This window comes from Chamaea fasciata, unplaced genomic scaffold, assembly GCF_029207755.1.
Source record: "Chamaea fasciata isolate MVZ Bird 193981 ecotype frontalis unplaced genomic scaffold, bChaFas1.0.hap1 SCAF_1, whole genome shotgun sequence".
NCBI lineage: Eukaryota > Metazoa > Chordata > Aves > Passeriformes > Sylviidae > Chamaea > Chamaea fasciata.
In genome coordinates, this window is record NW_027094086.1 from 92,070,205 (window position 1) to 92,086,535 (window position 16,331).

The window sequence follows — 16,331 nt, forward strand, 5'->3', positions numbered from 1 at the left end:
CTTGAGTAGGGAGATTCAGTTACCAGTATTGGGATCTGCTAACTCAATTCTTAGTAAAAGCAAAAGAGAAGTTGTTTTAAAAAATAGAAGCTGAATGTTGTCCATTCCTCTTTATTCCTAAAACCCATTCTGATTGATTTAAACTAATATTTCATAAGTAAGAGTGGCATCAAAACTCCTGTTTGAATAGTAACTCTAAGCCTAAACAAATGAGGGGAAACTTTGTAATAATCCCAAGGTGACTGGATATTTTGTTCAGCTGGAGGAAAGGAATGCATTTCTTTTGAAAATTTTCTTTTAAGAGGTTTTAGTTTATTTTTCTGTGCCAATCTGTAGTTAAGACTCTGGTGTTACTGAATAGAGCCAGTTTTGCTTGTTTCTCTAATTTGTGTTTGTGTTCATGCGTTCACACTCAATCTTAAAAGACTTCTTTCCCATGGCATCTCAAACAGTATCTGAGATACTACACGTGTGTCTGGAGCTTCTCTGTAATTTTCAGGGAAGTGCTTTCATACTGTACATCACTTTCGGGTTTATGCTTAAATGTTTCACTATGTTCTGTGATTTGTATTTAGGATTTTGGCATCCTTTTTGGTTTTCTTTGAGGCAAGCGGTTGAAATAGATAATTGCTCTCATTATTTTACTAGAGGATGGAGACAGGAGAGAGAAAATATTAGAAGGAATCTTTCTGAAAATATGGTTAACTCACAAAGCCACTTTATTCCCATGTCTATTAAGCAATTGTTTCTGTTCATACAAAAACAAGGTATATAACACAATGTAAGTTGCAGCCAAATTGTTAACGTTGCATAGGGACAAAAAGATGTCTTATGCTACTAATTAAGAGTTACTATAAGCTCTTTATTAGATTATTTGGATATTACAGTGCATGACCCAAGGCTAAAGTTCATGTTCTTAAAAAGAAATTATTGACAATCAAGATATGCTATTTGAGAAAAGACATTTCTCCCATTTCTGAAACAGACTAAACCCAGACCTTTCATTAGGTTTTTTTTGTTTTTTTTCTAGCATTGCTAAAGCTTGTGGCATATGTCGAAGTGACAAATGGTGTATGAACATGCAGCAAGTTTCTTCTGCCACGGGGCAGAGTATTTTATGATACACATTTTAATTTTTTTGGTTGTACTTTGAGTTGGATATTTGATGACTTTGTAGGATATTGTCTGTATTTTATTTCTTTATCCAACTTAGTGATAAGCATTTTGCATTTTTAGTAAAACTGCTCTGCAAACTATCCCATCTATCATTATCAGAAAACATAAACATGTACAAGAAAGTGCTTCTTTATCTGTTGGATCATATTTCTTTAAAAAAAAAAAAAGAGAAACATTTTGGAATAGCATTTGTGTTTGATTTATGTTTCCTCTAGAACGTTTGGGTTTGGAATTATTTTCAGTGTTCATAGGGAAAGAAAATTTTTCTTTAAGTTCCTCTAAAAATAATGTAATAGTGGAATTCTGAAGCTTGATTTCAATCCTACGATTACATGGATTAGTCATCCATAGTAATATTGCTCTAAGTTTTGAAAGGCTGAATATTTTACATTTTAATACAACTTCTTACAGATGTCCATGCTAACTGACAGAACTGGTGCTGCCTGGAAAAGTCTTTCTTCAACCTAATTTTCAATTGAAACTTCTGGTATGCAGTGGCCATGGGCAAGAGCACCATCCCAGACAAACTGCAGCACTCACCCTATAACCCCTGGGACGTTCTGCATGTTCCTCTCCCAGGAACATGTCCCTGTAGCCGTGTGTGAGCACCTCATCCAGGCTTTGAAACCTGGCCTTTGCTCCCTGCTCCACTCCTTTCTGAATCAGATACACATTCTCTCCATAGTCACCTACAAGCTGGTGCTTCCACAGGCCCCTGGCAGGGTTGAATGAGTCTCCAAAAACTGAACTCTCCGTTAAATGATGGGAAGTACTCCTGAGGGAAAAGCCATCTTGGGAAACAAAAGACAACAAAAGAACAAGTAACAGCAGCATGATTCTTCAACTATTACAACTGCTGTGCAGAGAAGTAGCATTTGAAATGCTGTTAACCTGGTTTGAAGGGAAATGTGATCTAGTGTTAGGGATAACTCATTAAAGAAGTCTTTGAGACAAGTGTGTTATTTTTTTCATCAAGATTTCCCTAGTGATGAGTTTCTAACAGTTAATGCAGCTGAGCAGCTGTTCTAAGATTTACAAAGTTTAATACCTTTATAGTTTTTCTCCTCAAGTTTCATTGCTGGGTTGTGTCTTTTAGAGCTGAATACAGGCTCTAAAGGTTTTAGAGCTGAATATAGGCTCTAATCTAGGGAACGTTTCAGAAAATTTTAAATGAAGACAAAGGAAAACTTGTGTAACACTTGTAGACTTGTGTTACCAAGTGTTTAAAGAAAAAGTATTTAACAAATGGATTTTCTTCGATTATTTCAGTAATACTTTTTAAGGGTTTCTTTCCTAGTGTCATCTGTTTGGTGGGGTTTTTTAATAGAAGGAATAATAATCTTTTTCTGAGTGTCTAGGATCTTGCTTGAATTCTACTCGTTAAAACACTAAGTAATTTCACTCTCAATATTCTTTTGTTGAAGATTCATGGGTAGAAGTTCATCTCTATTTAGATTTAATTCATGTTCCTATGTTGACTTATAATAAGTTCATCAAAAGGTAAATTATTGTTTAGATTGAGACCTTTATGAGCATTAATCTATTTGAGAAAAATGCATTAATATCCTTCAAAACCCTTGAATGATTTCTCTTTGACCTCCCTGTGGACATCTCCAACACATTTTAATTGCATTCTGCTGATGATATATTTTGGCAGTCTATCATTGAATACTTAAAATAAATTTAAATTAAGGTGGCTACACACCAAAAAGGCTTTGAGTACTGTGTGAGAATTCAGTGGATATAATTACAGAACTTCATGGTTTAGAACTGAAGAAGGCACATTACTAGTGCAATGCAAGCATTCTTTTTTTCCTTTCAAACTGACCCATTAAGAGTTGCAGAGACAATACTCTTCATTTGAGAAAATATTTTAAGTTGCAGTGAACATTAAAAGAGAGGCTTGACAGAAATCAGGGGATTACAATGTTATTTCTATCTGCAGACTTTCTAAATTGTAATGTGTATTTTCCTGGCAATTATTTTTCTCATTCAAAAAACAAAAATAAACCCCCAAAAAACTACAAAAGGATGCACCCACCTTAGTTTTGCTGCTTGATGATTCGCTAAGGAATTGTTTTAGCTTATAGCCAGGTGCAGCAAGCTTGGCTTACCTGTTGATACAGGCCATAATGAATGAATGGTATTATCTCTGCTGTCGAGAGTAGGTAACTTTAGGTGAGGATTATTATCCCAGAAATGGTATTTACCCCTCTGTATTGCTGGCTTATGGAACTGGAATCCCCTAAGTGCATTCCATATTTAGCTGACCACCTTGCCCTTGAACATGCTGACACTTTTCTCTGCTTTCTTGTCTTCTAGGATACATCAGTTCGACAGATTCTTGAGCTGTTTTCACACTTTATACAAAGGATACTTGTAATTAAAATCAGTCTTTTCCTAGGATTTGGTATTTCCATGTAAAATGACTGTGATATATTGAGGAACTGATGTAAAACAAAGCAAAACAAGCCTTTCTATACTTAAGTGTTTCTGTATTCTGTATTGCCATTTGAGGTTTACAGAATTATATCTTGGCTCATAACTTAGTGTGAAACAAAGGATTTAACACCTTTTTAACTGTCCTGTATTAGAGTACTGTATTCTGAATTCTAGGGTTCTTTTGTGATTGGAATATGAAATGCTTTAAAAGGTGTCTCCCCTAATCCTGGTATGTGTCACAGAAAAAGGATTATTTATTCATTTTTGTTAGCTTTTCAGTCAAAGAAAGATATAAGCTATCTCCTTTTTTTTAATTACATTTCTGAAATTTTAATGTTTTACTGTAACCCTACTTACTTCAAGTAATTTAAAAAATATAATCTATAAATACCCCAAACATGTTTTCTTTCTCCTCTTGCTGTTCATCTATTTGAAAAAGTAAAAGTCAAAAATTTGAATTAAGTAGGACTATAGGATTCAGCTCTTGAAAGTGCAAGAAATTTGAGCAGAAGAATGCTCTGTGGAGAATGAAGTTCCATGTCAAATACTTCCAGCACACCCTGGCAGCTTGTGTCCAAGCTCCTGTTGTAGAAGTTTTAAGTCATTCTCTTTCTGTAGAAGCTTAAATGATGGCAAACTCAGATTCAGAGAGTTATTTAGCTTGGCTGCAAACATTTTTAATGATTGAAACTTGGTATTCCATGCTACTTCCCAAGAATTAATCAGTTTCCATGAAAACATGTTGTTTAAATTAATCCAAACTCATTAGCACTACAGAGATGGATACTCAGTAAAAAGCCTCCATTAATTAGCGCTGCATCCTGTAGTATGCCTACAGCTCGTGACCATTTCCTTGAATTTGTGCAGTGTGTGACCCTTTGCATCTGATATTCATCTACAGCAGAACGATAGCCCATGTTTTGGGTTTAAAACAGTGAGCGTATGTTATAATGAGTGGCACATTACTCTCTTCTTCCCAATGAATTCCAAAGTCATAAACAAGATTTCTCGTATACCTCATTTGGAATTCAGACCTCAGTGCAGGTTCTTCATTTGTGTTTTGACAAAAGGCATAGCAATAATAAATTTTGTTTCTTCAGTTTTTAAGTTTATGGAAATTTTGCTCTTTGTCTTTTCAGTAGCTAAAGAGTATTTGTGCAGGGTGCTGGACTGACCCTTCTGGTGGAGGGTCGAATATTCTCTGCCTGATTGTAGTGCCCGAACAACATGAGCATATCAATATTTCACAAAGTGTATTTGTGAGGCATAGAGTGGAGAGCGATAATTCCACGCTTCAGGAACCTGCATTTCTATATGCTACATACAGGGGTGCAGAACAATTCTAAACTCATGCCTTGTCTGTGTTTTCTGAAATTGCTTTCCTTTGTGTTTAAGTCTCTTTTTGCAAATCTGTTCCCAGTCCTTTATGCTTTATTTTCTTGCTGTATGTACCATTGCCTGTCATTGAACTTGCTCCTTAAATAATGTTATTGGTTCTGCAAAGAACTAATTAACATCAGGCAACTATGTCCCTGATCATTAATACCCATAAGACTTACTCTGTTAACTCAGGCAGTAATGTCCACTTTCTCTGAAAACCAACGGAATTCTTGTAGGACGTCTGTACATGCAGTGGCAAATTTTAGTTTTATCTCTTTTCAGGTGGCAAGTATAATGATTACGTGGTTTTATTTTTTTTCACTCTTTCATTTGTGCAAGAGCTAACCTTCTAAACAGGCCAGTGTTTACATAACACACATGCCTGGAAATAGTAGGGTCACAGACAGGTGACCAATAGAAAAGCAAAATCCTCTCTTAAGGAACAGCCTGAAAAATAGTACCAACTCATGAAATTCAACTATGCCCTTTTCCCTTTTTTAAAAACTCTTTTCCTCCCCTTTCTCTTCAAACTGGCTACAAACCCCAATTTATCATCATGATGTATGGTATCATTAATCCTCCCTGAAAGCAAGATGCATAATGCTGCCGTGTTGGCGCTGAGCAAACTTCAGTGGCCTGACTGTCTTCACGCCCCTTTGAGTCTCTCTTGTTCTAGCAGAATGAAACTGGACTCGTAATAAGATTAGCTATCATGCTGTTTGCAGCAGCAAGTGACCTATTATCCTGTTCCCTTGCCTTCCCCTCCTTCCTCTCCCCTCTGCTAACGCACTGCAGCTACAAAACGAGCGAGACAGGGCTGCTGGTTCATGCTCTAGCAGTGAGCTGTTAGGAACAGAGGGCCCTATAGGGGTAGAATGACCTCTTTTGTAAGCAAGGACAAGAGTTTGCTTTGTGGGAGAGAGAAACATTTTATGCTTTCTTTGGTATTTAATGATTAGTTGGCTCTATCTGCTGCATGCTTTTTAACGGAAACTTTCAAACATTTTTTTTTTTAATGCCGTAGGAACAAGGTATAATTTAAATGAAACTTTTAGTGCTGTTACAAGCTTTCTTATTCCTTGTTTTGAAAAACATCTAGAAAAATACTTTGCTTATCAATGTAGTAGATGTAAGTAAAGTAAACTGTGATACAAATTGTTGAACTCTAATCCCTGCAACGGTCACTGGTAGTGAACTTCCTTTGTAAATGTCCTGATGGCAAAACATTTTCTGCAGAAGGAGCAGTTCTGGTTTTGAGACTTTTATGTGATGGATTTAGTTGAACAAGCAAATTCATTGAACCAATATTCTAAATAGTTTCATTTCTCAGATGCGTGACTTTGGAAAAGTAAAATTTGGAATAAATGCATTTGCAGCTTCCACTTTCTTAACCACAGAAGATAAAATGGAAAGCTGCTGTAAGTCATGTGGCTATTAGGTTCTTCTATCAGATTTCACATCTAAATATAAAGCAGATGGTAGAGGATCATTACCTGAAACCTGCTTCAGTGTTAACTGAGGAGTTTTTGGGTAGCTGGGCCAGAACTCTTAGTGTCAGTATGGAGTTGTTCTTGTAAAATATCCAAAGTAACCCTAAAAATTGGTGGGAAAGGTGGTAGTAGAAGTATGTGCATATGGTGTGGTATTGGAGAGGTTGGGGAAGGTTTTTAATTTGTGCAAAACCACAGTGTTTTGTTATTCTAACTTAAAAGTAATTAGGAAGAGTTATTGTTCCTAATGCTTGGTTGTTGTTTTTTGTTTTTGTTTTTTTAAACTGTGGTTCAACTCTGATTAGATTTTATAAATTACATAAAATAACACAAAAATATGAATGCTCTTTGGGGAGAAAATGTATAAAATATACATTTAAAAAATTATTAGCACACTTTTACCGAAGTAGAACCAAGCTGTTTCCTGAACTAATTTGTTTTGTGCTTGTTGAGGTATTTTTTCAGCTCCTCTCCATCAAAGTTCATTTAAGCTCTGATTGCAACCTAGTATATAAGTGAGAGAGAGACAGTACATTTTACTTTTTGAAAATATAACTTAAACTAACCAAAATCCAAAATACGTTTCATAGTTTTGAAAAAGCGGTTGCTGGAAGAGTTAAGGGGGGCCAAGGTCCAATTAATTTTTCTATTTTGCATTTTGTGAACATAGCCCAAACTTTTTTGCATTAGTTTGCAGGATCAGGAATTCCTTTTAAGTACCTATGTCATGTCTGTAGTAAATGATCCTTTAAATCAAGTTCCTGTTATGGCTTCAGAGGGTCTGAGAGTTTCATACCATGAATATGTACAAATGTAAAGCATTTTTATTTAAATACATGAGAACTTTAATGGTTTGTTAGAGTAAATGTTTACTGAAGTATGTTGGCAAGGAGAAAGAAAAACCATCTTTAATTTCATTAGTAAGTGTGGTAGGCAACACAGCCAAACAGAATCTTCCAAAGCGATACTGTTCAGTGTTCTACTTTTAAAATAACGTGTTATTCCTACATAGGTGGAATGATCTCAGTCAGTATGACTTGGTCTGTATGTCACTTTGTATTAGTTTCCAAACATTTGTTCTCAAAAATATGTAGACCATAAAAGTTACTGTGTTCATTTCCTAAGCACTCTAATATATGTGTCATCCTGTGGGTAGTAGAAACCACAACTGCTTTAAAGGCTTGTATTGGGCTAAGCACTTGCAAAACACAGCTCTAGTTTTTGTAACTGCAGACTGACATCCAGAAGTAATAGAAATAATCCTGCCGTGAGAGGCATCCAAGTGTGCCGAGAGTGCTGGCTGATGTCATCAGGAGGCTGTTCTCTCTCATCATTCAAAGGATATGACAACCAGGGGAGATTCCTGATCACTGGAAGATGGGGGAATGTCACCCTGCCCTCCAGAAAGAGCAAGAAGGGAGAACTGAGGAACTACAGGGCAGTTGAACCTTACTCTGTTTGGGGCAAACACTCCTAGAAGCCACGTCCTGGCACAGGAAGGGCAAGAGTGTGCTTGAGAACACTTGGCATAGGATTACCAACAGCAAACCACGTGATGGGCCTGAGTGACTTCTCAGAGGGAATGTCTGGCTTTGTGGAGGATAGAAAAGCAGTGGAGTTGAGGTGTTTTGGGGTGGGCTGGTTTGGGGGTTTTTGGGGGGTAGGATATTGGAGTTTTTTTGTTTTGGGGTTTTGGGGTAGAGTTGGATCTCACAGAATCACAGAATGTGTAGGTTGGAAGAGACCTTCAAGATCATCGAGTTCAACCAGCCTTAACACCTCAACTAGATCATGGCATCAACTGCCACATCCAGTCTTTTTTTAAACACGTCCAGGGATGGTGACTCCACCACCTCCCCAGGCAGACTATTCCAGTATTTAGTCACTCTTTCCTAATATTCAACCTGTATTTCTCTTGACACAGCCTGAGACTGTGTCCTCTCGTTCTGTCAGTTGCCGCCTGGAGAAAGAGACCAACCCCCACCTGACTACAGCCACCTTTCAGGAAGTGTTAGAGAGTGATAAGGTCACCTCTGATTCTCCTTTTCTCCAGGCTAAAGAACCCCAGCTCCCTCAGTCGTTCTTCATACGGCTTGTTTTCCAAGTCATTCACCAGCCTTTTGCCCTCCTCTGGACGCGCTCAAGCGTCTCAATATCCTTCCTAAACTGAGGGGCCAGAGCTGGACACAGCACTCAAGGTGTGGCCTCACCAGTGCCCAGTACAGGGGAAGAATGACCTCCCTGCTCCTGCTGGCCACACTATTCCTGATACAGGCCAGGATGCCGTTGGCCTTCTTGGCCACCAGGGCATACAGCTGGCTCATGTTCAGCTGCTGTCACCAGTACCCCCAGGTCCCCTTCCACCTGGGCACTGTGCAGCCACACTGCCCCCAGCCCATAAAGCTGCAGGGGGTTATTGTGGCCAAAGCGCAGGACTTGGCACTTGGACTTATTAAACTTCATCTTGTTAGACTCTGCCCATATATCCGACTGTTCCAGGTCTCTCTGCAGAGCCCTCCTCCCTTCCAACAGATTGACACACGCTCCCAGCTTAGTGTCGTCAGCAAATTTACTAATGAAAGATTCAACACCCTCATCCATGTCATCAATAAAAATATTGGACAGAACTGGCCCCAGCACAGATCCCCAAGGGAAATCACTGGTGCCTGGCTGCCAGCTGGATGCAGCACTGTTCACCACCACTCCCTGGGCCCGGCCATCCTGCCAGTTCTTGACCCAGCAAAGAGTGCTCCTGTCCAAGCCCTGGGCTGCCAGCTTTTCCAGGAGTGTGCTGTGGGAGGCAGTGTCAAAAGCCTTGCTGAAGTCCAAACAGACACCATCCACAGCATTTCCTGCATCCACCAGGTAGGTCACCTGGTCATAAAAGGAGATCAGGTTAGTCAAAATGACCTACCTCTCCTAAACCCGTGCTGGGTGAGCCTGAGACCCTGGCCATCCTCTAGGTGCTGCGTGATGACACTCAATATAAACTGTTCCATTATCTTGCCGGGTGCTGAGGTCAGATTGACTGGTCTATAATTACTGGGATCTTCCTTCCCACCCTTTTTGTGGATGGGCATCACATTGGCCAGCTTCCAGTCATCTGGAACCTCACCAGTGAGCCATGACCGATTGTAAATGATGGAGTGTGGCTTTGCAAGCTCATCTGCCAGTTCCCTCATCACCCTGGGATGGATCCCATCTGGGCCCATAGAACATCCAAGCATCTCAGCAGTTCTTTGACTGCCTCCTCTTGGATAATGTGGGGACCATTCTACTCCCTGACACCATCAACCAACCCAGGAGGACAGTTGTCCTGAAGGCAAGTTGTCTTCCTACTGAAAACTGAGGCAAGGAAGAAAAGATTTTTTGAAGAAAGACTTTTTTCTTTTCTTTTGGGGTTTTCTGTTTTGTTTAGGTGTAGTTTGTTTAGTTCTGTTTACCTCAAATTTGTCTATGACTTCAGTATAATTCTTAATGTTTTTATAGTGGTGAGATACAGACTTGGTTACTGAATGGTGAGAAGGTAAAGGAATTTATTGGACTGTCAGGTTCCTAGAGTGGCAATCCATACTTTAAGGTCTAGCTGGCAGTTACTGAGGTTATTTTGCAGCCAGTATTTCATGTCTCTCATAACAAGGTGGAATCTGGGAGATGATACCCAAATTAGGGGAGTACTTGACTGGCTGGAGGGTACAGCTAGTATTGCAAGGGACCTTAACTGCCTGGAGAAATGAACTTACTGTAACTTCATGAAGTTCAACAAAGGCAAGGTAAAACGTCTCAAATCTGGGGTGAAATATCACCATGCTGCATTACAGATGTGGAGAGCTGGCTGTCTGGGAAGCAGCTTTGCGGCCTTTGGAGTTCCTCTGGGAAAGCTGGTGCACATGAGTCAGCAGTGGAACCCCTCTGCAATTGCCAGCTGTGCCCCAGCCGCTGTTGAAGAGTGCAGCCATAGGCCCCAGGGAGTGACTGGTGCCTTGGACTTGGCAATTATGAGAAATCAGAGAGAGTGCTCTGTACATTTTTGGGTGCCTCAGGACAAGGCTGACACACTGCAGCAATTTAGCAGAGGGACATTGAAATGATCAGGAGGATGCAGCACATAATAATCAAGAAACAGATTAGTGAAAAGAAAGCTAAGAGGAGTTGTTGTTATATCTGTTTGTGTCTGCCTAATGGGACAGTACAGAGAAGACAGAGCCAGACTGTCTTGAAGTCAGGTCTTGGAGAGGTAGGATGGTAGGTAACAAGCTGGACAAGCTGGAACACAGCAAATTGCAATTAGATGCAAGTAAAAATATTTTACCCTTAGGGTGGTCGAATAATGGAACAGATTACCCAAAGTGGCTGTGGTATAGCTGTCCTTGGAAATACTCAGAACACAACTGTAATTGTAGTAAGCCAGCCCACATTCGTGATGTTGTTCAGATCTTGTTCTCCTGTTTGTGACAGGCATTAAGAAAACAGGAATAGACAACCGTCTTCCACGTCCTTAAGACTGTGCAGAAGGGTAAAAAGATAGGTCTTTTAAAAGAGGAAGTACTTCTGAGCATTAAGAAAGATCCTCTAGGAATTTAGGCTGTGGGGCAGTTTGTACACAGTGCATCCTGAACAGACCTGCAGCTGCATTTATCTGTACAATACAGTGCTGAACCATAAGTTGACGTGCACTTTACAAAATACAGAAAAAACATTGATCCTTTAGGTCATAGCCTGACAGCTTGCCTCTTTTACCAGCCCTGGACCTAGACTTTTTCACTTCAATCTACTTGCATCATCTGCTTACTAGATATCCTGCATTCTCCAATTGTGACAGTTTGGTGTGAGTTACTTGGGTTTGTACAGGATTGTACTAGCTCCATTCTTTCTGTCTTCCAGAAGGCCTGTATATATACAGATAAAAAAAGGATAAGGGTTTCTTGGTGAACTGGAAATGAATTCTTCCAAATCCTCCTTAGCATCAGTGAGTGGTTCCCACTGTGTTTTCTCTTTCAGGGAAGTCCCTGCAATGGATGCTTCAGTGCTGATCCCTGTGGTTGAACTGTCTTAAAAGGACAGTTGGACAATGGTGAATTAATGCTTGCAGAGTACTTCAGAATTACAGGAGGAAACTGATTCCTCCAAATCTCATTTTCTGTTTAAACTTGCATTATATCCAGACTGGTACAGTGATCTGCTATATGTTCAGCTCTTCACAATTTCCCAGTTAAGGCACTGATTCAGCAAAGTAATCTAGTACATACACTGTATCAAGTATGTTAATGGTTCCTGTAAAATCCATTCTAAATAAATAAGGAGAAACTCAAATAATTGAAGAGAAAACAAAGTAGGCTAAGCTCATTCTGAACAATGAATTTGGTGTTTTCTAAGCCTTTCTCCTTGGCCATGATTTTTTTGTTTTTCAGTAATTCTAAGCTTGTGATCAGGAATGGTCAGATTGTCCTCCAGTCTGCAAGATACAAACGTTTATGTAAGACCTCTCCTTGGCAGATGGTCTTTCAGATTTCTGTGGTGCATTGGGAGAGGTATTTTTGTGGTCTGTGCAGCACTGCAGGCTGCCATAAGAATTCAGTGTTGGAGAAGGAATCACAAGGAGGTCAAGCGGTTATTGATAAGCGTATGTGGGCTACTGGGGTGGTCAGAGTCAGGGGCCTCCCACTGAGGCAGCCTGCAGAGTTATGCTGTTGGAAAAGCCATTCCTGTTCGTATTAAAAAATCTGCCAGGAGAGAGGAGAAGAAGAAGGGGAGGAGAGGGAGAAAACAGGAGGATTTGGGGGTTGAATTTCATTTGTACAAAGTCAGTTATCAAATACGAGAATTTCACTGGGATTGGTGTCCAGTATTTTAACTTCTTCAGATCTTTTTGTAGATTGAAATAAATTAATTTTTCTGATGGAGACTTCCCTTCAGTTTAAAGGATGCTTGGTACTGCTGAAAACAGTGTTCATGATAGAGATGTGAAAATAAAGCAAAATAAAAATGCTAGAGGTTTTTTTAATTAAAGAAATTAATAATTTCAAGTGGTCTCTAAACCAGAAATGCACAAATTTTGTACAAGTGATAAATGTAAGGTTTCTTATCTCCTTTATGACAAGGCTGGTTTACTTCACAAAAATGAAGTTAAAACCCATGTCAGATAATCTGCAATGAGTATTCTTTATATTTGAGACATGTGAGAAGAAATAGGGTCAGGACTTTCTTCATTTGCTTGGAACCTGTTTTTTTTCTAACATTTTTCATTCTCAGTAGTCTCCAGTTACAGCAGAGCAGAGATCAGGGGCCAACTGTTAAGGTTTCTCTTTTGTGCTGGATAGTGATGGCAGAGTGAGAAATAAACTACGAGCTGTGACCAAGGGCAGATTTGTAATTACTTGGATATAACGATAATTGGCCTTAATACTGTAACAAATGCTCTGAGTTTGCACATCTGAAGTCTGCCGTTTGGATCAATTTTCTTGTTTACAAAATCAGCTTGCCTTTATTAGCACCAAAATTGCCATTAACAGGGTGGTGAATGATCGAATGAGGTTCACTGCGAAAGAAGGGGAAAAAAATACTGTACGTGATTAGACAGTGGATCTAAATAGGTTCCTGTGGACGGCTGGAGTTTGGAGGGGAAGTGGGTGGAGTGAAAATAGGAAGTGTTGACTGACTTCATTAATACTGTTTGAGAGGTCTATTGTTTTCTCCTCTTACCTGGTTTAAGTTTAGGCTCCTAAACTGAGGATGCAAAGGACTAGAAAAACCAGCCTAAAATCAGTTGACACAAAACCTCTGCCACACATAGTTATGTAAAAAGTTGGTTTATCCTAATGATCCTACTTGTAAATATTTATCACTCACAGTAGCTTTCAGTATTTGAAGATCCATTTTGTCAACCTGAAATTGGGACGTGAACTTTTTCGTAAAATACAGGTGTTCTTCCCCCTCCCTTCCCTTCCCTTCCCTTCCCCCCCCCCCCAATAAGACTACATCCTTGGATCTCTCAGCATGAATTATTCCCGTTGCTTGTTGTTCAACACCCTGATCGGAGAGCACATGAGACAGTAATTCCTGTTGTTGCTGATTTACTATTACAGCTGCTTCCTCTTCTTGTGATTTAATTTGAAGTTTCAGCCCACCAGGGGGCTAATGGTCCCCACCTACGCAGCTTTAAAAGCTCGTTGTTGTTTTCCACCAGAATGTTGTTTCCATTCCTAGCCAGTGGGTTTTTTTGGTTTTGTTTTTTTTTTTTTTTTCCTCAGTGTTCATCTGGTAACTTTGAGGCAGTATTCCATTAGCCATTTTCATGAAAAAAAGAAAAAGGAAGTCCAACCCAAACCCCATGCAGCTCTTTAGACTGAAAGCTTGCAAATGAGAATTAGTCTGTTACAGTAGAAACTCAGCAAATTAATAAGTTTTGTAGTGTTCTTATGGCTATTTGAGACTCATATAAAGAAACCCAAGCTAAACAAAACAGGACCTTATCAATCACTTCGATTCCTCACATTTCTCTTCTTTTTAACATACGGCATATAAATTCACTTCTTTTTTTCATGTGTTCAAGGAAAATGTAGGGCAGGTGGCAAACCCAAGAGTATGTTTCATGGTGGGTACTGCCTGTGGTGAGATGAATTCCAGAAACATTAGCAAGTGCACTGAAATCCACTGTGTGATTGTGTTCTGCAGGCAGATTCTGCACATGGAGCTCAGTTTGAGTGTGACTACAAACTTGTGACTGCTAATGGTCAACCAGAGAGCACTTAGTAGTTCAGGAATGCTTTACACCAGACTTGTCTCAAGATCCAAATTGTACATCTCCCTCACTAACCTCTTCTTGAAGCAAAACTTAAGAAGTAATAAGTTTTCCAGTTAACCTTAAATTTTTAAGCATTTTTCATTCAAGTAATAAATTATCTTGAAAACATTTCTGTGCCAACAGGATTAACTTTGATGCTCAGCATGGCTTGCTCTCTGCCATTATTGTTACAGTGTGAATTTAAGAGTAGCAGTCTTGAATTTACATTTTATAAAACTTTTGGTTTTCTAGGTTTATTGCTTTTATGTGATTAAAGTCAGTGTATGGCCTTAAGTTTTCCTCATTTGAGTATAAACTTGTAACATAAAAATTTACGTTTTATGATGCATTCTCTGCTGGCCCAAAGAGTGTTTTAAAGAATTATGCACCTTCTACTGTTTGATTATTTATTTTACCAGTTCATGATTGGTTTTAGAAGTTTAGCTCTTCACTGAGTTAATGGTATCTTATATTGCTGTGAATCACAGGTGTTTTCTTTACAGACACCCTGTTTTCAATGGCTTATTTCTTGCTTTGGGGTGGTAAGGAAGGGGAGAGGGATTGCATTGCAAAAAGGATGAAGGCTGGGCAGGCTGGCAGAAGTGGCTGTGTGAAACCTCAATGCTTTCAACTATTACTAAAGGGCGGAGCAATCTTTCCCCTCTTTGAGAATGAGGATATTATTACCAAATATCAGTGTTCAAGGTTGCTATTTACAATATAAATCAAATACACTACTTCCTAAGGCTCTGATTGATGGAAAATGAAGCATTAACTGCCAGGAAGCAGGTTTTCCTGTATTATCACTCAGTCGTGCAGTGGTCACTAACCTTTTCAATGCAACCTTAATATTGCATTGCTAATTGTATAATTTAAAGAATACAAGGTTTTAATAGTTACTTCAGGAGGAATGTTAATCACAGTGCTTTACAGCTGGTTTTGCTCACTGGAAGCTTACCATTTAATAAGCTAACTACTGTAATAACCATTAGTGCAAACTCTGCTTGGGTGATGTCTATTGCAGTGTTTAATGAATTAGGCTCAAAAAATAAAACAGAGTACTAAACTTGTCTGACTTGCTGTAGAGGCAGCACAGAATTAGTCATTGGCTGTGAATGTTAATCACTCCACAGCAATGATAATTTACAGCATTGTTGTAGCACTCTTGTGCTCATAAAATGAACTTAATAACCCACTGCTACCCATGGGATAAGCCTTCCTTCTCCTTCCCTCCCCTTTGCAATTGAATACCCAGTCTGGCTGCATAATAGCCATGTGAAATACTGCATTTAAAAGAGTGAGCAGCTGTATGATAAAATAAACAGCTCTAAAACAGATTTGTTAATTATCTCTTCCTTTTATTCACAGAGGGTGTTTGTGAGATATGGCTGACCAGTGAAGACACAGGGGCTTATGGCAGAGACATTGGCACAGACCTCCCCACGCTTCTGTGGAAGCTGGTTGAAGTTATTCCTGAGGGAGCTATGCTGAGGCTTGGCATGACAAACCCTCCCTATATTTTAGAGCATCTGGAGGTAAGGAAGAAAAGGGATCATTTATATGCGGACATGGACATTCATTGAGTGAGTCAGCATGGAACCATGTGTGAAGTGTCTTTCATTTTAAGAAGTCTCTTAAAAACATAATAGACTTAAAATACATCTACAAAATTAGACTAACAGTGTTGAACCGTTTTCCTGACACAGCAAGTTACTGAGATGATAAGATACTCAAATAATTTTGGAATTATAATATGACTGAGATCTCTGACATGTAGGACTTTATTGTAGTGATCATTTGTGTGTATATCTAGTGTTTCCAAGAAATAAAGGAAATGTCATTTGCAAGTGATAGACTACGGGATTGGATTTTTCTTCCTGCTGCACCTCAGACAAATATTTCCAGCAATGCTATATGGTGATCTCACTCAGTGATTCATTAATTATCCTATTTTTAGTGTGTTTAGAGCTTCCATGATAAGAAATAGAAATGTAAGTGTATATCTGGGTTAAAAATAAATGTAACAAAGCAATTCAATGAAAATAGAAGTATATAACTGT

General features: G+C 39.0%; 1 protein-coding gene across 3 annotated transcripts in view; it reads left to right on the forward strand.

Moving 5' to 3' along the window:
* Positions 1–16,331, forward strand: part of CDKAL1 (CDK5 regulatory subunit associated protein 1 like 1) — a 383,001-nt gene that overhangs the window by 219,888 nt on the left and 146,782 nt on the right. For all 3 annotated transcript variants that reach the window (XM_066189290.1, XM_066189285.1, XM_066189298.1), the window contains one exon: positions 15,640–15,806. In XM_066189290.1, the coding sequence (XP_066045387.1) occupies positions 15,640–15,806 (167 nt within the window). The remainder of the gene's footprint in view (positions 1–15,639; positions 15,807–16,331) is intronic.